This window comes from Sinocyclocheilus anshuiensis, unplaced genomic scaffold (assembly GCF_001515605.1).
Source record: "Sinocyclocheilus anshuiensis isolate Anshui unplaced genomic scaffold, SAMN03320099.WGS_v1.1 scaffold417, whole genome shotgun sequence".
NCBI classification, from domain to species: domain Eukaryota; kingdom Metazoa; phylum Chordata; class Actinopteri; order Cypriniformes; family Cyprinidae; genus Sinocyclocheilus; species Sinocyclocheilus anshuiensis.
In genome coordinates, this window is record NW_015537953.1 from 850,199 (window position 1) to 872,137 (window position 21,939).

The window sequence follows — 21,939 nt, forward strand, 5'->3', positions numbered from 1 at the left end:
ATAAACCAATCAGAGTCTCATCTCCCATCCCCTTTAAAAGCCAGTTGCACTCGCACCATGGCGGGTTCGCTATTTACATGGCGGAATTTAATTTAAACATTTTTAAAATGTTTGTGTGCTGCTCCACGTCCCTGTGTGTGTAATAAGCCAAGTGTACGCGCGTTGTGCACCCGTATATAGGCGCATATTACTAACGCGCTCTTTAAATAACAAAGAAAAAAAATATTGCGCCAGACTTTAGACCCGGTTTTTGTTGGTCAATGGCGCAGTATATTTCAGTTGCCTCAAAATAGCAACGCGCCAACAATGCGCCTGAACACACCTCGTTTTCAGACCAGCACGCCCATGAGCGCACAAATGGGTGCAAATGCATTAGCTATTTAAACAACGCTGTGCATGACGTGAAAATGACAACTGCGTCAGGCTGAAACTTGCAAAAAACACTTGCGTCGCGCCTGGCGCCGCATTGCGCCGGGTATATGATAGGGCCCTAAAAATGCAAAATAGCGTTTTAGATAAGTCATATAGTAAAATCTGATTTTGTCATTGTTAAACACACTAGTAAAATAGGATTAACCACCAAGATTCACATGTTGACTTGCTGAAATATCAGAGATAGTTTAATAGTTATTTAATATAAAATCATACAATGTCATATTTTGTCAAATTAGGATATGCTGTGCTAATACTAACTACTAAAAATGTTAATTGTAATTAATGTATATATATATATATATATATATATATATATCTGCACTGTAAGATGCCATTTCATTTATTTTTATAGGCACATGATTATGGGATATCACAGGCAGCAACAGACACATCTTCAATAACCAAGAAGATAAATCTTAGAAGACAGTATGCTTCATTATGTTGTTTTTCTCTGACCTACAGTAAATATCAAAAGCTAAAAGGTAATAAAATGTTGTATTTTAGTAGCACAACACAAAGACTCAAAAGTCAACAAAAGTACATGAGACTGCTCTAGCTGGGGTTCAACACACAGTTCATGGTAATTAGCAGCTTTATTCACTGTGCTACGTTCAGCTGGGCCTGCAGCCGAACAGACAAACCAAGATGAGAGTGTCGAGCAAAAGAGAGATATTTGTAGCAAACAAGGACATTTCATAAAATATATGAGTGTGCAATAATGCCAAAATAAAGAACCAATAATATAAATATCAGAATCTGAACAGTGTCACGTTACGCTGTCTAGGAAGCACGAGTAAACGAGAACTGTCTTTAATCAAGGAAACATAGGCGATAATCCACAATAAGAGCTGGAGCCAACACATGTAGAGAACGAGCAAGACCTGACAAACACAAACTTAACAGACTAGGACTTTTAAACACAGGGCAATCAGGGGAACACAGGTGACATCAATGGAACATAATCAAACTAAACGAGGACAGGAACATGACCAAATAAGGAAACACAGGAAGGACTACGGGGGCAAAACAGGTCGAAAAGTCTGACATTTCGCCCCCTCCTGGAAGGTGCGTCCTCGCACCGTAGAACAACAGAGGGGGGGAATGGGTGGGAACTAAGGAGGAGGCTCAGGAGGAGGACGGACACCCGGGAGGGGGCCGGCAGACAGAGACCAGGGAGGCGACGAAGGAGGGAGGAGCCAGGGAGGAGAAAGGATGGGCCCGGAGCAGGAGGAGCCAAGCAGGACCCAGGCCACAGCCATAATGTCGACCCACGGTGGAGCCGACGGAGGGAGGCATGGAGGAGTAATGGCCGCCGACTCCAGGGGGCCGACCAACGGCGGTGGAGCAGGTGGTGGAGGAGCCCGAGGCGGAGACGGAGAGCCAACGAGCCAGGGGGATGCCGAGGATCCGGGGAGCCAGGGTGGAGCTGAGGGCTCTGGCGACCGAGGCAGAGGCGGAGATCCAGAGATCCACGGTGTAGCCGGAGCGACTGAGGACCAAGGTGGAGCTGGCGGGAAGGAGGAGCCACAAATTCATATTACAGAAGCAAATGTTAACTTGATTTGGGATTCTTATCCTATCTTACAAAATCGTATCTTATCTCTAGTTAGGAAATCTTAAATTGCATTATCAAGCTCGGCAATCCACTCTCAGGTCTGTTACCAATGCCTCACGTTTTTTTTGCAAAAGGTGATTTTCAAAGTGAAGTAGCTTCTATTATTTTGTTTACCTCATCAGTATCTCGCATAGTGTTGGTTAGATATGCTAGCTCCAGTTTGAATCCAGCCTCTTGAAGACTTAAGATGACTTAACACTTGTTAACACACTGAATATATGACTCTAACCCCTGCGAGGACTCCAGATGATGTCAGCTCTGGATCATTATACAAAATGATCACATTATCATAGCTTTAAAATGCACACTAAGTTTCCTTAAATGCATATTTGTTATAGAAACATTAATTTTCTGTAAAGCTGCTTTGAAACTATATGCAGGCCTATTGTGGAAAGCGCTATACAAATAAATGTGAAATAAATGAGCTATAGCATTGTTGGGTACTGTACCATTTTGAAGTTATGGATCCATGAATTTGACACGTGACAATACATACATTACCACTGTGTTTCCAACATTGATTGCAGTCATTGCACCCTAAAGTAGCCTATTTTTCACATTTTTATGTCTGCCAATTTCCACCAAAATGCAACAGTATTGTCAAAGGATAAACAGATAAATGTTTTGACGTCATTGGAACTCAACAATAAATTATGAATTGTCTTTCACAGACACGTAAAGTAGAATTCATTTTTTTGGTTTCTCAGAAAAGTCAGTGCCAAAAAAGAGTGACGTCGAGGCAGAGCAGATTGAAGAAGGCACAGTATAGGGCAAGATCATGATCCAGGTGAGAAAGTGAACAGAGTTGGTTTGCATACAGTGTCTGGTCAGTTAAAAAAAATACAAATGAAGTTACCATACATATTTTTACATGATTGTCACAGTACAGGGACAGAGAGAGCATGAAGAAGAGGAAGACATAAGTCAGGAGAGAGAGAAGGACATATATGCAGAGAAAGAAATGTACTCAGATGAAACACAGACAGCAGCTGTGCTCTGAAAAGAACACAGGCCCAAAACAGCCAAAATTACACCATTATCCCCAGGAGCACTTTGTCTTACAAAAAAGATCATTCCAGCCAAACTGGTTTCAGACTTTTGCTTGGCTTGAGTATTCAGAGAAGAAAGATTGTGCCTACTGCTTTGCTTGTCGTGTCTTTGGTAAAAACTTGAAGCATGATATATTTGTGAGTAGTGGATTCAAAAACTGGAAAAAGGCACTCAACGCATTTCACAAACATGAGGGGACTCAAACACACACAAGGATTGTATTGTCTCTTGGAACAGTTACAAGGCTAGTGCATTACGAGGAAATGTTGTACAGCAGATTGAAGCAGCAAGTGCTGATAAAATTAGACGAAGGGAGTACATGCAACGTATTGTGGCTGTGACCTGCATGTTAGGGAAGCAAGGGCTTCCATTCAGGGGTCATAATGAAACAGCAGAAGGTCATAATAAGAGCAACTTCATGGAATGCATGGGGCTTTTGCAGAAGTTTGATCCTTTCTTGCAAAATTACACTCCCCCATTAAACAGCACCTAGCTCTCCCGTCAGTCAGAATGAAATAATAGACTGCTGCTCAAAAGTCAACTATTCAAAGAAATCAACTATTATCAAAGAAATGCACGAGTCAAAACTGTTTGCCGTTATGGCAGATGAGGCCAGAGATGGACACACTGAACAACTAGCTATCTGTGTGAGGTATGTCACTGAGGGAACAGTTAAAGAGAGATTCCTGTATCAGACAGAGCTGAGAAGTTTTGATGCTAAGTCAATAACAGAAGCATTAGAGAGGAAATTACAAGAAGAAGGAATTGCTCAACTGAAGTGTGTTGCTCAGACATACGATGGGGCAGCAGTAATGAATGGAGCAGCTGGAGGTGTTCAATCTCTTTCAGGGAGAGGCACCCTGAGGCTATATATGTTCATTGTTATGCCCATGAGTTTAACCTTGTCTTGTGCCACACCTTCAGAGGGATTACTGAGGCCACAGAGTTATTTAGACTGCTGGAAAATCTTTACTCATTTTTTAGTTGCTCTCTGGTTAGCCACCACAAGTTTAAAGAAGCACAAACAAAATTGGGATTGCAACCATGTGAACTGGTGCAGCTGTCCAATACACGATGGGCTTGCCAGCTTCACACAGTGAATGCTGTGCTTGACAATTTGCCTGCCATCATTGAATGCCTGTCTGCCATCAACACGGCTACTGCAGTGGGGTTGAAAACTAAAATCTGCAAATTCTCAGTTGTGTATTTGTTGACTCTTTTCAAGGATCTCCTATCTGTAGTGGAAGGCCTGCATAAATACCTCCAAAAAGAGACCCTTGACCTTCCCCAAGCAATGGCACACAAAGATGCTGTGTGTGCCTCCCTAAAACAAAAACGCAGTGATTCCACTGCTGCAGATATGTATGCCAGAGCAAAGGCATTGTGTGAAAGTAATCACATTATAATTGAGGAGAAACTTTCTGGGTGGAGATAGAAGACAAAAAGAATGGATGATTTTGTTGTTGAATCAGCTTGCGGTGCCCATAGGGGAATCAGCAGATGCCGAACAACTCAAAACAAAGTTATTATATCCATGTCTGGATAGAATGGTAACTGAATTGGAGAACCGTTTTTCTGCTGTAAATGCAACATTGCTTAAAGGCATTCAAGCATGTAGTCCAACATCTGAAAACTTCCTGTCTGATCCACATTTGGCAGAACTTGCACACTGCTACAACATTGATCTAAAGACAGAGGAAGCCATGGTAGCAAGGCACTTTTTGACACGTAAAAAGCAAGCTGGTGCTGCTCCACAGGACATGCTTTCAGTGTATTATAACCTGTTGGATTCTGACATGTTTCCATCACTGAAATCTGTTATCCAGGTTGCCCTCACTGTACCTGTTACCAGCTGTACGTGCGAGAGGTCTTTCAGTGCTCTTCGTCATCTCCACACCCGGCTTAGGAGAACAATGGGTCAGTGCAGGCTCCAACTGGCAGTTATGGCAATCGAGAAAGATGTCATTGAGCAATTGGACCATGATAAAATTATCAGTAGATTTGCTACTCAAGGAAAGAAGACACGGGTTGATGGTCCCCATGAAAAACCAGTAACTGGGCTACAAAAAGAAAAACTTTGTCCCTACTTCTCACAGGCTGCTTCAATTTTGCTTTATTTTTATTTTTGTAACTTTTGAAAGTGAATCACAGCACCCAGCCACCCACATAGTTTAATCCATTGTCCAGCCTCATAGCTATGTTGTTTATATTGCAAATATGGATAGTCAGTGTAAGTTTAAAGTTATATGTTGTTTTCTGGTTACATTTTTCTGTTTGTACTTGAACATAGAAAGAGGTTTGTACTAGAAATGCAAACAGTAAAATTGTGTTTATACAGTAAACAGGTGTGTGTGTGTGTGTGTGTGTGTGTGTGATCAATTCAATTCAATTCAAGTTTATTTGTATGGCGCTTTTCATGATACAAATCATTGCAAAGCAGCTTTACAAAAAATTACGTTTCTACAATATAGTTAGTAGTAGCTTATCAGTGGTGACTATGTCAAATTGACGTACATATGGCAGAAATGTATGGTAAGAATCAGTTAATGACGTAATCAAACAGACGATGAACACTATTAACAGCAATTATTATATGATGCAATCAAACTTATAGCAAAATGTGGTAGTTCTGTATGTTGTTTCAGGGTTGGCATCATCTGAGGTCCTCTGAGGGGTTGGCATCATCTCTTCTCAGGTGTTCTGGATCCAATTCCGTTACCACGGGATGTCAATCAGAACAGAGAACCAAATAGAGACATAATTAGCGTAGCTGCTATTCCAACTAAGCAAGAATGATTTGTTTAACCCAAGCTAAAGAATATCAGGATTCAGGAAGACTTGTATTTGGCTTATTCAGTACTCAAATGTTATACCCATCTATGCAATACAGTGGAATACTGCAATAAGTTTAGTATACCAACCTACCCTATTAGTCAAAGATTTATTTTATTTTATTTACTTATTTGTATGTTTTACTATTATACCCTCATTGGGGGCTGAGCCCCCCTTAAATGAAAATCCTAGAATCGCCCCTGGTATCCATTGTGCTTGTCTATCAGCATGCTAATATTCATGTTTACTGTACCATTTTGAAGTTATGGACCCATGAATTTGACATGTCACAATACAGTTGATGAGCCATTGCATTGATAGCCCAATTGGAGGCACAGCTGTATTTGATCTAAATAATATCACATCAAGCCCCAGGGTAATCGGCGATGTCATCATGTATGACATCACTGTGATGTTGATGCTGCTGTAGACAGTCCTGAATGGTTTGAATGACTGTTTCTAGGCGACGATCTAAAGCGGAAAGATGTTGTTCAGTGAGGAGTGGGGCCACCACTGCAAGGGGGTCCTGAGACAAAGATGCACGCATGACATCACTCATCCGATACGACTGGAGAGATAGCAGGTGTAAACGAAGCAATGTGGAACGACGGACTCTGAAAGTAAGAACGAGGGAATAATAAGCAGATCAAAAACACAACACTCTTAAATTGTTAGTTATGTTCACTCTACCTGCAGCACTGCACAAGAGGAGCCAATATAGACGGTTCATCATTAGAATGACGTCCAAACCTACAACATAGAAGAGCCATCATGCTCATTCAAACTGAGTCAAACCAGAATATCATCAGAAAGCCTCTTTGACTATCGATTTTGAATACTCACGCTCTTCCATTGTCGAAGTGTATGAGAAATGTGTCATTGCCAAACTTCTCAAACGTTTCATAGTGGTGCCTGTCCATGTTACCTGAGGAGGGACAAAGATAAAACAAAGATTTAAACATAAAAAGAGACCGATAAAGAGTATTTTGATCATTTACATCAGGTCAATGAAAGTTAATGAGGTCTAAAGTTGATGTTTGGACTCCAATGACTTTCAAAAAAATATTCTTTTGTACACATTTTCGTGTTTTGAGTAAGTACTGTGGCACTTGGATATATAGACCTACCATATTAAATTATTACCATATTAATGTAATTTAGGTAATGACATTACCTAATGATGAATATCAGGTTCATATACCAAGCTATTTTAAAGAATGTCATGGTTTTAGTCCAAAAACAGAATATTTCTATGGTACACGTCAGAAAACCTACATTGTTTTGTAAGTGTTCACCCTTGAGTCATCTGAACTGATTCATGACTCACTCATTAGAAAGTCCAGAATGCTCACGTCGATCAGATCCACCAATCGAGTGCCTCGGTCATAGGGAGGAGTCTTTTTTATGGAGTCACAGTAGTTGGAGTCTGTCTCCCATCTGTTACAGAAATAATCATCGGTTACTTATGCTGGATTCTCCACTGCGAATCACACTCAATAAATATGTACAAAAACCATAAAGAAGAACCCAAAAATAGATACTTTGAAAGTCCAGATTGAGGACTTTCAGTGTATAGACAAAAAACACTAAGAGATTTTTCCAAAACATATTCTTTTGTGTTCAACCGAAGAAATGTCATAGAAGAACGGTCAAGATTGGAACTACATGAGGTTGAGTAATTTTGGGTGTACTATCTTTTTAAACAACACACTCTCCACCCACTGAGCCAGCTTGCTTCGGCTGTAGGACCGCCTCCAGGGACTCCTCCATGAGCGACGTGGTGCCAAACTCAGGTCTGGCAACATAGCAGCCATAGACCCCTCTATCTTGAGGGGACGGCCACAGATAGCATGCTCTGTGGAGCAGTAATAGGAACACTGGCCATAAAAACATGCATTCCCCACTGCAGAAAGAGAAAGACAGATGGTGACGTACAAGAATTCTCTGTTTGAGAGGAAGTGATGGAGGAAGATAAGAGCCAAGTGCAACAAACCTGGAGAAGTGAAAAATGTTGTGACCAGTTTATGGTCGGTGGTGATGTCTTTGATCTCTTTTATTACATTAACAAGCCTCCCAACCACTGGAGGCACCCTTCTGAAACCCAGTATCCTTATTGTGAGAGAAAGTGTTATTATAATTATTTTTTATTTTATTTGAATTCAGACTGATTAGCCAATTTATCATATGGCTATATATGTAATATACAGTCTACGCTCTTACTTGTCCAGGTGGAATGCTGCGATCTCAGCATTGTGCCTCTCAAAGTCAGAAAAGTAATACAGATTCACATTGGCCTCCTCATGCCGTTCCTGTCTTAAGTCGAAATAATTCTGATCATAATTTTAAACAAAATCATCAAAATTCAGATCTTGAATTACATTAACATATTTGAGCCACTTCACTGTTCCCTTACAATGTAAAAACCATTCTGGCACTACACTTTCATTGTTTTTCAGAGTTTGACCATTGCGCTCATTCTAAAGTGAAAAAATTTACTTTAAAAATGTGTCTCCAAATCTTGTATTTATTTATTTTACTTTATTTGTTCATTGCACTGCGTCTCACAGACAGTGGAGTAGAAAATCGCAAGGTCTTGCTAGCCATTTTATAAAAAAATGAACCTACCTGAGCACTGCATTTTAGAACAGTGTTATTCACATGATGCTGCAAAAGACCCATGCAACAAAGATGTCTGTCTAGCAGCTCAAGTTTTTACATAGAAAAACAATCGTAGCACAGTGGAGTGCAAAAGCACATTCTGTGAGAATGACCCTTTAGTTCATAGTGTAAAGAGATCTAAAAATATGTGGTTTATAACCAGAACATACTTATTATAGCACTGAATGATAATGCTAATAAAGCAAATAAAAAATGTCTCTATCAAGCAGTAGGGCTGCACGATTAATCGCATGCGATTGTCACGCGCATCTTCTTGTCAGTAAAGCCGGTTCTGTGATTAGTAGTAAATCTCCAGCACATGCTTTCAGATGGAGCAGCATTTACTACACAGAGCCGTAGTTCACTGACAAGCTACGCAAAATCGCGTTCATAATCAGACGATTTAATTGCACGATTATGAAATCGAAGAAATCCTTCTGCGATTATGAAAGCTATTTGCAAAGCTTGTCAGTGAACTACGGCTCCGTGTAGTAAATGCTGCTTCATCTGAAAACACGTGAAAATACCACATTTAATAACATGTTTTTACTCCAAACTCACTTTATAGTCAGTTGAGTGTTTGAAATAAATTTGGAGTTTCCGCGTATTTGGAATTTCCGTGCGAGAGCGCCCTCTGGCCTTCGGATGGAGATTTACTGCTGATCACAGAACTGTGCTTCACTGAAAGATATGCAAAACAATCGCAGCTTCTGCCTAATCGCGAATTATCGCATTTGCGATTTAATTTCGATTAATTGTGCAGCCCTATCAAGCAGTCAATTGATGTTAGGGCTGCACGATAAATCGCATGTGATATTTAATGCGCATCTTGTTAGTAAAGCCGGTTCTGTAATCAGCGGTAAATCTCCATCACGTGCATGTTTTCACATGAAGCAGCATTTACTACACAGAGCCGTTGTTCACTGACAAGCTGTGCTAAACCATGTTCATATATGATCGTGGTTTAGCGCAGCTTGTCAGTGAACAACGGCTCTGTGTAGTAAATGGTTTAGCGCAGCTTGTCAGTGAACAACGGCTCTGTGTAGCAAATGCTGCTTCATGTGAAAGCATGCACGTGATGGAGATTTGCTGCTGATTACAGAACCGGGTTTACTAACAAGATGCACATTAAATATCGCATGCGATTTATCGTGTAGCCCTAATTGATGTATATACTCTTATACATACACAAATTGAAAAATGTAACGATTTGTTGTACTAAGAGGCACATGGTGTTTGGGTCTCACTTCATGGGTTTGAAGAGCGCCTGTCCATAATTAGGAAATGACATCACCAACTTCAGCTGCGTCCCACCTGATTTTTGCACTGAAAAGCACCACAAAAATTTACTTGTAACATTTGTTGTTATTGTGATTTTATGTCTGGTAATTGTGACTTTAGTTCTCACAAATATCTTCTATGCTATCTTATTTCTTATTATAATCTCATCTTGACCTGGTCCAGCTGGTACTGCACGTACATTAGAATTTTCGGAAACACTTTACATAAAGCTGCAGTCCGTAACTTTTGGCACTCTAGCGGTTAATAAACAGAATTGCGTGCGTCTTGCGGAAGAACATTGTAGCTGGAGCGACTTCTCTCGATTTATGTCTATGACAAATCACGCAGGTACTGGGCTACTCTCAGCAGTACCTACCCGAACCAGTCTAAATAGTCTGAATATAAACACTTATTATAGGTGTACCGTAGTGATTCAGCACAAGCCAAAAACACGGTTTGGTGCAATCGCTTAATATATAAATTTTGAACACAAAAAAGTTACGGACTGCAGCTTTAAAGCCTTTAAAACACCGACGTCTTACATCATCCGCCCGGAGCTGCTTCCGTGTACAACAGTGAGCGCAAGCTAGATTAAATTGATTATTACATTTTAAATATGGTTATTTTTCTTACAAAAACGCATCGATTCGCTACAGGAGGCCTTTGTTCACCCCCCGGAGCCGTGTGATACACTTTTTATTATGGATGGATGTGCTTTATTTCACTTCTTTTGGACTGAAGCACTGCAACACCCGCTGACTGCCATTAAACAGCTTGGAAGATCAAAGTAATTTTTTTTATATAACTCCGACTGGATTCGTCTGAAAGAAGAAAGTCATATACACCTAGGATGCCTTGAGGGTGAGTAATTCATGGGCTAATTTTCATTTTTGGGTGAACTAACCCTTTAATGCATTAATTATGCCTTGTAATGCACTTTATAATGCATTGTATGATCTCATGAATAATTGTAACCACAGTTATAACACATTATAATACTTATCTACTCATTAAAACACATAAACAAACCTTCAAATATTATAATGCATTTTAACTGATAATTATTTATGAAAATGTATAATGCATTACAACTTACATTATGAATACCTTGTAATGCATTATATATAAAGGCATCAAGTAAAGTGTTCCCAAATTTTCTTAAGCCCTCCTCCTCCCCAGGACCACTTGTCTACTTCAGAGGTTCTTTTTGCTTAAAGGGGTCATCGGATGCAAAATTCACTTTACATGTTGTTTGAACATAAATGTGTGTTGGAAGTGTGTGTACACATCCACCTTATAATGATAAAAATCCACCCAGTGTTTTTTTTTTTTAATCCCTATTTTAAAATCCCCTTTCTCAAATCAGGCTGTTCTGTGATTCCTGTCAGAATTAAGTAGTTCTGTACATGCCACTCCCACGATAGTTGATTGACAAGGCCATCTTACCTTAGACCCGCCCCGAGTGAGCTGTGAGCTGTCTGCCATTGTGTCGACTCCGGTGCAGTGGAAGACAAGAATGTCTCCGTTTAAGCGACTGAGGTGTTTTGTTGTTGGATGTAATAATGAACATAGCAGTCGTCATTTACTCTCGACATCTGAGCCGCTGAAGACGCAGTGGATCAACGTTACTTTCGTTATTGAAGGGAATGCGCCCGCCCCCCCGATCTACCTAAACACGTCTATGTTCGCACTAATCATTTGTGATCCAGATTCACCTACAGATGAAGCGAGTATAAGGGTTTTTTATGAATCTTTGCAAATCGTGTTTCCTAATAATGTGCTAGTTAGCAAGTTTCACGGCTAAATGTGGCTAAAGTTTACAGTCTGCTCGTCACCCACGGAAGAGAGGGGTGGGATGAGCAGAGCTCATTAGCATTTAAAGCGACATGCAAGGAAACGGCTTGCTATGAACAGAGCTGATTTTGACATGGTAAAAAGTGTTTTTATACTATCATTGAGAAATTTTAACCAAAGTATGTTATAGACTTTCATTAAGACCCTAAAGAATCATATCAACTTGTGGAAAATGGCCATCCAATGACCAGTTTAACCTTGCACCATGTATCCTAATCCCTGTAATTCAGCAGAAAGAATTGATCCTACCCAGCAGATCTAGTCCACAAAAAGTCAATACTACCTACATTCTATTCTTATCAATAAAATACTTTTAAAAGGAAAGTCCACCATAAAATGAAAATGAAAATCACTTACTCACCAACATGTTGTTTCAAATTTGTATGACCATTTGATAGTGTGCGCGAACTTAGGCGGTTGACACATGCGCTCTAGAAAGCATCATCTTAGTCCAGTGTTTGTGCTATATTTCTCCAGAAGTTATGACCGATAAAAATATATTTGTACTCTTTTAAACTAAAGTTGCAGAAATTTCATAAAACTCTCACTCAAGCACTTGTCAATGTGGCCATTTGTTGTTGTTGCAGTCTCCATTATTTTGTTGCTGTTGTTGTTTCGTCTCTTTAGTTTCATCGGGTGGTAAACCAAAAATATAATGGAAGCCAAAAGGAAGAAAAACTTTTTGGTTATTAACATTCTTCAAAATATCATCTTTTGTATTCCACTAAAAATAAATAAAAGCATCCAGGTTTGTAATGACATGAGGATGAGTAAATGATGACAGAATTTAGATTTTTGCATAGACTATCCCTTTATATATATACACTTTAGAGTTGTTTTTAACCTGTTTGTCTGTTTAATTTTGCACTCTAAGTTGGAAACAGGCTTCCATGCTCTTTTCATCCTCCTCCCTCTCTCTCTCTCTTTCTCATATAAAGGCCTTGCTTTGCACAATTTAAGGTCACCTACCTGCACTGACAATGCGATGGGATGCCATTTGCTGAGTCAGCGCTGACAGATTGGGGTCTTTGTGCTGATACATCTGCCAGCGAGATATACCAAGGTGAAACCGGAGCCAAGGTGGATGTGTCTCAGCACTAGCATTCCAGAGTATAGGATCATAGTCTTCCTCATTAGCACTCAGCCTAAGGATGGGATTCACTCATGGGTTTCTGACAGTACAGTAGTCATAATTAAAGGTGCAACAAGGAATTTTATTTGTCTTGATGGCTAATATGGCAGCAGTTTTGGACTTAATACTGACACCTAGAGGCCAGGATGAAGTATTACACAAAAGCGAATGTTTTCGGTTGTGATTATCTTGATTCAGACTGATTCGTAAAGCAGTTAGACCACTATGACTTGTCAGCAATAATCATGGAACTTATTTATCAATTTATTGAATTTATAGATTTAGCCTGGATATTATATTAGAAAATCGAACAAATCCTCATGCAGTCCAAAATAAAAATAAAAAAAGTGATGTCATATCCTCACCACTGCTGTGTGCTACGCTCTTCCTCTTTTTTTCCCGTTCGGACCTTCAGCAGCCAATCACCATCGGGCAGAGGTGGAGTGGGCAAATTATACAGCGGGTGGGAGTACAGAGCCTCCAGTTTGGCAAGATCATATGCTGTGCCGTCCATTTCCACTTCCTGGGTGTCACTTCCTGCAGCAGTCATTGTGCTTATTGAAGCAGATGCATTTTGAACGGAGAAGCTGATGGAGGTCTGGATGTCAGGGTATGAGTGGAGCTCGCAAGAAGTGTGGTATATGGACAGGACAAGTGAAACGACGAGCAAGTGCAGACCCAGGAAGACAATTAACAGCCATAAGCGCAATGTCCGTGAACGCCGACGTGCACATACTCGCATTGTACTGAAATGAGATGGCAAAAAGTATAAAGTTCAACTCTACAGTCACCTGTTAAAAAATATAAAGCAAAACATACCTGTTTTCCAGTTGAAGGTGTTTCTGTCTCCGTCTGTCTGGACTAAAAGGAAGCTCAGATTGTCCTTCAGACCTTTATTCCCTGTTTGCACTCTTGCACTCCCTTTTTCTCTCAAACATTACAAAGGAGAGGTGCCAGGTTAGGTTGATCTGAATGGACATGTTTACTTTCCCCCCTGCAATGTCCAGCACATGTCTCCCAATACGGGAGAGTCAGGTCAATTATTTATTTTTTTTTATAAACCAAATTGTCCTCTACCCTCTTGCAATCAAGCACACTTTTTCACTTTCATTCTCTGTAGAAGACAATTTTTTATTAGTCATTTCTCTGGTGAAACCAAATGACTGGGGGTCTGGCCATTAAAACTTATATGAAAATGTTTTTTAATATATATTTTTATTTTATTAAGATTTATCTTTTATAATTCATTTAATACAAAAACTATTGTGGTGACGGGGGGCAGGGGGTTAACATTATCAAACTAAAATTCAATCAAATATTAATATTTTTATTCGTATTGTAATGTTGGCAATGCTAATATTAATCAATGAATGATTTGATAATGAAAATAATGAATATTAAATGGGTCATATGATGCGATTTCAAGTTTTCCTTTCTCTTTGGAGTGTTACAAGCTGTTCATGAATAGATAAGATCCCTAAAGTTGCAAAGACTAAAGTCTCAAACCCAAAGAGATATCCTTTATAAAAGTTAAGACTGGTCCACGCCCTCCTAAAACGCCTCATTTAAACACGCCCCCACATGTCTACGTCACTGTGTGGGAAGATTTGCATAACACCGCCCAAATGTTCACGCAAAGAAAGAAGGCTTAACTTTAATATGGCGGTCGCCATATTGTGAAGACGCTGTGTGTTTCGTTGCGAAAGCGAAACTACTTTGTTTGGCCTTCCAAAAGAGGACACGACTAGAAATCAGTGGTTAAGTTGTATTTACAATACTGTTCCAGAACACTTCAACCCAAATATTCAGATGTGTGCAACGCATTTTACTGTAAGTACGTTTTCATATTTAAAGGATTTGCCACTGATGATTCAAACGTGAGTTTTGGGCAGTGTAAAGTAGCGCTTGTTGTTTGTAATTTCTTCGATCACAAATGCAGACATGGTTTTATTTTTACGATGCAACGCAACACGTAAAAAGACAGTATAAGTCATTATAATCCGTAATTATGTCCCCACTGGATGCAACAAATGCCTCGTTTATAATGGGTTTTAATGTTTTTGTCTCGTCGCTCCGGCCGGGACAAGGCATCACAGTATGGTAAGGGGCGTAACATTTCCGTCACACGCTTGAGGTATTCGGCCAATCACAACGCACTAGATAGTTGGCCAATCAGAGCACACCTCGCTTTTCAGAACGATGAGCTTTGTAAAAATCAACGCGTTTCAGAAAGGCGGGGCATAGAGGAGAAACAATGATGTACAGTATGTGGAAAATAATGTTTTTTGAACTTTAAACCGCATAAACACATTTCATTACACCAAATACACAAAATAATGTTCTTTTTAGCAGCATCATATGACCCCTTTAATGAAAATAATGCAATTAATATTAATCAAAATAAATTGAAGAGACAACAATAAAATGTTGGAATTTTAATAAAATCACAATATTTGTGTATAACTTTAGTTCAACAGTTTGGGTTTCCATTTTTATGAACAAAAAATTACATTCCTGACAGAAATAATAATAACAGTAGTAGTAATAATAATAGTAGTAATAATAATAATGGCAAAACAATATCAATGTCAATATTAATGAAAATGATTTATTAATATTAATAAAAATAAACTTTATAAAATAATGTTTTAACAAGAATTTAATAACAAAAAATATTATGATTTAATTATTCATACTTATTTTGTATTATTTTAACATTTTGGTTTCCCATTTTTATGAACAAAACTGTTACATTCCGGACACTTTAATAGGAATGTGTATTATTTGGGGGGGGGGGTTTCAATGTTTTGGTGTTCTGCTACCAAGATAAATAAATAAATAAACATGGTTGGGCCAACAAACTAAGGAATTGTTATATTATAAAGGTTGCAAAAAAAATTATTTTTCTCCTTTCATTGAAGTCTTGCCTTCTTTTCCCCAATACTCCTAAGTGGGATATGCTTTCACGTAAATATAATTTCACCGGTCATACAACTGTTGTCTGCTAGACAGTTCCAAATTAGGAGAGACAGGTGCAAAAATGCTCTTTTGGGTCTCATAATTTCACCCTGTACATCTGATGGGGGACCTTCTCACCATGGCAACCCAGAAACAGACTGGCAGGAGCATCTCTCGTGCAAACATGCGCCCACATTCACCACACATCAGCAGATGAATAACCCGGAGAACACCTCACACCGCCTGGTGCTTCGTGATCAAATCTGCACATTTGCTATTGCATAATGGCATGCAATCAGAGATCAGCTGCACTGCAGAAGGGGAAGTGTATGCCATGACATTATGCCAGTCATGATAGATAGATAGATATGTATGCATCCGTGATAATTAGTTATCCTTCAGCGTCCTGTAACATTATGTCTGTGCAGGTTGCTAAGTAACAGATTTGAAATGAAGCTTATCAAAAGGGAGATGCCAAAAGGCCAAAGGATTAACGCAAAGTTGTTTAGAGTGTGGGAGGTTGCATAAAGCCTTTTTTAGCAAACCAAAAGACTGACTGTGGTTTGATAATATGCCAGGCAGAAAGATACGTTTCTCCATAAGGCATATTTGTCACACAAATATGACATTTTTTATAAATGACAATCTATTTTATAAATGCAAACTGTAGATGTTTCATTATTAAATGAAATGTTTTGACGTAATGGTTAAGTAACATGTCATAACTGGACTTCCCATTGATGGCGTATACAAGACTTAAATCAGTTAGTCTAATCTCACGGCAATTCGCACATATTTTACGAGGTTGCTAGTTTGTACGAATTCGTACAAAGGACCACACCTAACCCCGTCCCTAAACCTACCCCTCACAGAAATTGCACAAGTGAGGTCATACGAATTTGTATGAATTAGCCACCTCATAAAATACATACATGATACATACAATAAGTCATGAGATAGCGTTGGTTAGTCTGCTTAAAGGAGTAGTTCACTTACAGAATGAATATTCTGTCATCATTTTCTCACCCTCCACTTGTTCCAAACCTGTATGAGTTTCTTTCTTCTGTTGAACACAAAAGAAGATATTCTGAAAAATGTTGGTATCCAAATAGTTGATGAGCACCATTGACTTCCATAGTATTTTTTTTCCTACTATGGAAGTCAATGGTGATCGGATACCAACATTTTTCAGAATATCTTCTTTTGTGTTCAACAGAAGAAAGAAACTCATACAGGTTTGGAACAAGTGGGGGGTGAGTAAATGACGACAGAATGTTCATTCTGGAAGTGAACTAATCCTTTAAACTCTGCCCCTGCAAGCTCACAGGCCACACCCATATCTCAACATCCAATCAACAACTGACGCATAGAACCAAGCCTCCGCCCAACATTTTTTCAAAAATCCATTAAACTCAGATGTACGTCACAATACGGAAGAAAAGATCTCTACGTACATTTAATTGCAACTTCAAATTTACAGTTAAAAATAAAACGGCAGCTGTGGTTGATGTGGAAAAACATATCGTGAAAATGTTTTGCCGTTGTTACGGGATGGCATATTGGTGCTTGTAAATTTTTATATTTCATAACTGCATACGTTTCATAACTGGATTTCATTCATATACCAATCTTTAATTATGACAACTATCACGCAAGGACTTCAGGGAATGTCCTTTTGCTGCTTTTCACCATAAATTAATTTATTAGTTTTTTACTTGCAAAACCATGCATTTGACATTATTTTACATTAAAATTGTTATTTATCGTTTATTCTGCTAACCATCTTTTTTGTGTTCCACAGTAGAGTTGAAGTATTACTTTAAGCATAATGTGAGAGGCCAGGCACACGGGAAAATGTCCTTTTGCTGCAAGTATGAATATTTAAAAGTGAAAAAGGTGAGCAAAGAAAGGTTAATGAGTGTCTATTGGTATGGAGGTCACAGTAACCTGACAGCAGGTCAGTGTGTGTCTGAGTAAACAGATGCTCTGAGCCAGATGTCTACACTCCCTTGTGCAATAATCAGTAAATAAAACACGCTTCAAACACTCAAAGCATTTGAATCCCTGCTCTTTAAAAACAGATCTTTTCTCAATACATACATACCTATTAAATTCTAAGGATAAAGGCATTTTTCTCCACTGAAAGCTCACGTAAAAGTATACATCTTTCATCAGAACGAGAGTCCAAACAGCCGATAAAAGCATCACAGCCATCTAACAAGTGATGACCATGAACTGAGTCCCTTTTAAGAAAGCAATATTACGAAAGAGGACACTTCACAAGATGTTAATTGATGGACTGGATTACAGTGATGTTTTTATCAGCTGTTTGGACTCTCGTTCTGACGGCACCCATTCACTGCAGAGCATCCACTGGTGAGCAAGTGATGGAATGCTACATTTCTCCAAATCTGTTCCCATGAAGAAACAAACTCATCTACATCTTGGATGACCCGAGGATGAGTAAATTATTGGGTGAACTGTTCCGTTAAGTGTCTGTTTTTTAAATCAATTTTTCTGTCACTTCAAATTACGTATAGCAGGTGCAAAAGAGTTTCATTTCTAATGAGGTTTTATTACACAAGACCATAACAATAGTTATTAATAATAAAACAAATGCACATTACAGCTGTGCAAAATGTACAACTCCTATAAAATATCTAAAGTTTTAAAAACAGATCATATGTATTCACATATTAATTAAAAAATAGGATTTGTCTTATAAAAATACTTTGTCCTTCAGAAAAAATGAAAGGAATGGAAATTATCATAAGCAACTGAGGATGTACAGATAGAACACAGATGGAGAAAGAGTGACAGAGATGGACAATAAAACCAACAGATGGCCTGTCAGCTTTGAGAGAACAGTTAAAACAGAGAAGAAAACATAAAACGCTTCATTCAAAATAAACCGTAAGAAATGATGCACCCTGAATATAAAGTCAGAAAGCACATGAAAAAGTGTTTGTCAGACAGTCATTTAGTGTTAGGAACACTTCCATACGCACACCGCCAAACCTCCACCGAAGAACATGTAAAGCAGGTTCTTCACTTCGTGTGTAATTTCAAAACCGAAGCCCTCACCAATCACCACATGCCAAGAGCTCCCAAACTTCTTATCCATAGACTCCTTTATCATTTTGGCGGCACTCTGTTGAGAAAGAGCCACCCAAAGGAATGAACAATCACAAAGGAGACCTCATTAACATCTCATCTGCTTCTCCTAGATGGCAATGAGAACTAACCTCATTATTAGTGACAAACTTCTCGCACGCCGTAACGCAGAGCTCCATGGCCTCCACCCGCATCTCCTCAGACATATCTGTGTGCTGTAGAGGAAATATATGAAGAGTTCAGATGCAAAAGCCTCTAAGTGCCGTTTGAAATTTTCTTCTAAAATGAGCATTTTTTTATCAGGCTCCCATGTGTAGGTTCAGTAATTTCACTTTAATGGCAATAAATAGTTTCTTTTCTTTCCCATTAAAGTAAAATAACTGAACATAAACATATAGGAGCATGAGAAAATTATCATTTTAGCAGAAAATGTTGGATGGCACTCTTCATATGTTTCGGGTCAATTTGACCCGCATAGATTTTTTTTGTTTTTCTTTAAGCTTTGTAACTTTTAGACTCATTTTGAGCTGTGAAACTTTGCATTATCAGAATTTATATTATGACTGAGATGTTTATGAGTCATTTTGACCAATATTTCATGGTTAAAGGCAGCTGCACAGGCCCAAAATAAAAACAAATTGTGTATTTTCTTACGTCAGTTATTTCTCAGTTACCTTCTTTATGCATCTGACAGTCACTTTTTTTTCTCCAAAGAAATAAAGACTGTTGAAGATGTACATTTTTATAAGTTCATGTAACAAACCAATGATTTTTGGTGTTACAATGCCATGCTCGACTGTTTAAGTTCAGGAAAGCACTAAGAAAACGTGCTTTTCCACCCTTTTTTGTTTTGCTTGTCACAATACTGTTTATAATTTGTAATCAGTGAAGATTGAAGAAGTCCATTCACGCAACCAGTGTTGCCAGATTGGGCGGTTTTGAATTTGATTGTGCGGGTAAAAATTGGCTTGGGCGGGGCAGAGGCGCTGGTGCTAATGTAAACGTCTACAGCCACACTTATCACGAGGGCTCAGCAGACAGACGTTATGATTCATGAGTGACAAGTTTTTAGCGTGATAAGTTATGAATGACCCAGTTCTGAGTTGATTGTCATGGTGTGCGCATGAACGAGTGTGAAATACCTGCTAATTACGTTGCTTTTTCCTATCACTTATATTGGGCACTTTTTGCATTTAAACTGGATTATTCTGACTACTGACATTGAAAATCATGCATGTGTTGTTTCGAAGGTATCTGTTAATTTCATGATTGCCGTTTTGACAGTGTCTGCTTGCATATTTTATTCATGTTCGGTAGCCTAATTCTATTTAATGTAGGCCATTCGCCCCGATTTGATCCATTTTCCTGCTAAATTTATCTTATTTATAATTTATATTATTTTGTCGTCAATATTTTGTTTTAAGGAGTTAAAATGGCCCTTATCCACCTTGATGTACATATTCTATAGCATTATTTTGACAGTTAAAGTTTTGGGCGGTTTTTGGGCGGGTTTTTGTGAGCTTTTGGTCTGGAAATCATCCATCCAATCTGGCAACAGTTTTTACCCTTATGAGAGGAAAGCTGTGTAGTCTCTTGTAGTCTGCCTCATCCTTCTTGCCATCGACGGTCTCTGCCATGATGTTTAGCTCTAGATGAGAATAAATGGACATATTTAAGATATAAGAAATCATATCTAATAAATCTAAGATGGATATTAATTTAATAGCTTTTGAAACTGTGGTATCAGTAATACCGTGATACTTTGATATACCATAGTACAGCAAAGTTACTTAAAAGAATACAAAGACATTTCAATTGTAAGTTTCAATAACATGACATTACCTTGCTTCAATGTCCAAACAACAATGCTAATGCCATAGTACTTTTTGTTGAAGTAAATGTCATATAAACATATTTTAGAATAGTTAGTAATAGTCCTGCATGCTTATGAAGCGATTATTAGCTTTGTTTTGGAAAGCGAACAGCAACTTATAAGGAAAACTGCTAGCTTGCTAGCTTGCTTAGCTAATTTGTATGGCTAGGTCACTCGTTTTTATTTCCATAAGCATTATATTATCTACCTAGGTGTTTAACGTTGCATATAAACTAGCTTGGAAAGTATTAAGAAAAATGTACGTACCGTAATAAAAGAAAACTGAAGTTCAATGCGCTTAAACCGACATCGCTAGAGAGACATGTCCACCATGGCAACCACTCCTGAGCGACAGCTGTGTGCGTAACCCCGCCCCTAGTAACGCGTCGCTTGTCGTGATTGGTCCGTGGGCGTGTCGTTCATTCGTTCGTTCAAGAAAACGTCATGCACCGCCATGTGTCTAGTGAATTTCTATGGTAAATTAGCAAGATTTTTTTCTGGTCTTCTTCATTTATGAGGACAGATCATTGAAAAAGGCAAATTTAAGAAGTATCCTTAAACGAGTAGTTCACCCAAAAATGAAAATTTACTGAAAATTGAGGATATCCAAGATGTAGCCTAGCTAGCCTATATGAGTTTATTTCTTAATCTGAACAGATTTGGAGAAATTCTTCATTTATGAGGACAGATAATTGAAAAAGGCAAATTTAAGAAGTATCCTTAAACGAGTAGTTCACCCAAAAATGAAAATTTACTGAAAATTGAGGATATCCCAGATGTAGCCTAGCTATATGAGTTTATTTCTTAATCTGAACAGATTTGGAGAAATTTAGCACATAACTTGCTCACTAATGAATCCTCTGCAGTGAATGGGTGCCGTCAGAATGAAAGTCCAAACAGCTGAAAAAAACATCACAATAATCCATAAGTATGACTCCAGTCCATCAATTAACACCTTGTGAAGTGAGCTGCATGTTTGTAAGAAACAAATCCATCAAGACATTTTTAACTTCAAAACTATTACTTTCTGCTAAACTATCTATAGGCATCTTAGGCTATTAATGTTGCTTTCTCCAGTGAAAAGTTATCTCTTCTGAATCAGGAGAGAAATATGCACAGATCAAGCACCATTTACAA

General features: G+C 38.6%; 2 protein-coding genes and 1 pseudogene across 3 annotated transcripts; all 3 read right to left on the reverse strand.

Annotated features, from left to right (window-relative positions):
* Nucleotides 1–2,182, reverse strand: part of LOC107664932 (vitellogenin-like) — an 11,851-nt pseudogene extending 9,669 nt beyond the window's left edge.
* A 3,891-nt stretch (nucleotides 2,183–6,073) lies between these two features.
* LOC107664989 (extracellular serine/threonine protein kinase FAM20C-like) lies at nucleotides 6,074–13,753 on the reverse strand. Its single transcript, XM_016455698.1, has 11 exons — nucleotides 13,677–13,753; nucleotides 13,223–13,603; nucleotides 12,695–12,870; nucleotides 9,838–9,916; nucleotides 8,153–8,245; nucleotides 7,926–8,041; nucleotides 7,655–7,835; nucleotides 7,260–7,369; nucleotides 6,776–6,857; nucleotides 6,623–6,682; nucleotides 6,074–6,546 (listed from the first exon to the last, which is right to left on the reverse strand). The coding sequence occupies exons 2-11, from the start codon at nucleotides 13,597–13,599 to the stop codon at nucleotides 6,297–6,299; spliced, it is 1,524 nt and encodes a 507-aa protein (XP_016311184.1). The 5' UTR covers nucleotides 13,600–13,603; nucleotides 13,677–13,753; the 3' UTR covers nucleotides 6,074–6,296.
* A 4,691-nt stretch (nucleotides 13,754–18,444) lies between these two features.
* LOC107664997 (dynein light chain 4, axonemal-like) lies at nucleotides 18,445–21,194 on the reverse strand. Of its 2 annotated transcripts, none has more exons than XM_016455719.1 (4): nucleotides 20,772–20,952; nucleotides 20,495–20,577; nucleotides 19,061–19,144; nucleotides 18,445–18,966 (listed from the first exon to the last, which is right to left on the reverse strand). In XM_016455719.1, the coding sequence occupies exons 2-4, from the start codon at nucleotides 20,564–20,566 to the stop codon at nucleotides 18,802–18,804; spliced, it is 321 nt and encodes a 106-aa protein (XP_016311205.1). In that variant the 5' UTR covers nucleotides 20,567–20,577; nucleotides 20,772–20,952; the 3' UTR covers nucleotides 18,445–18,801. The 2 variants fall into 2 exon arrangements, with proteins under 2 accessions (XP_016311205.1, XP_016311198.1); XM_016455712.1 differs by lacking the exon at nucleotides 20,772–20,952 and adding an exon at nucleotides 21,070–21,194 and having other exon boundaries at nucleotides 18,446–18,966.
* Nucleotides 21,195–21,939: the final 745 nt, after the last annotated feature.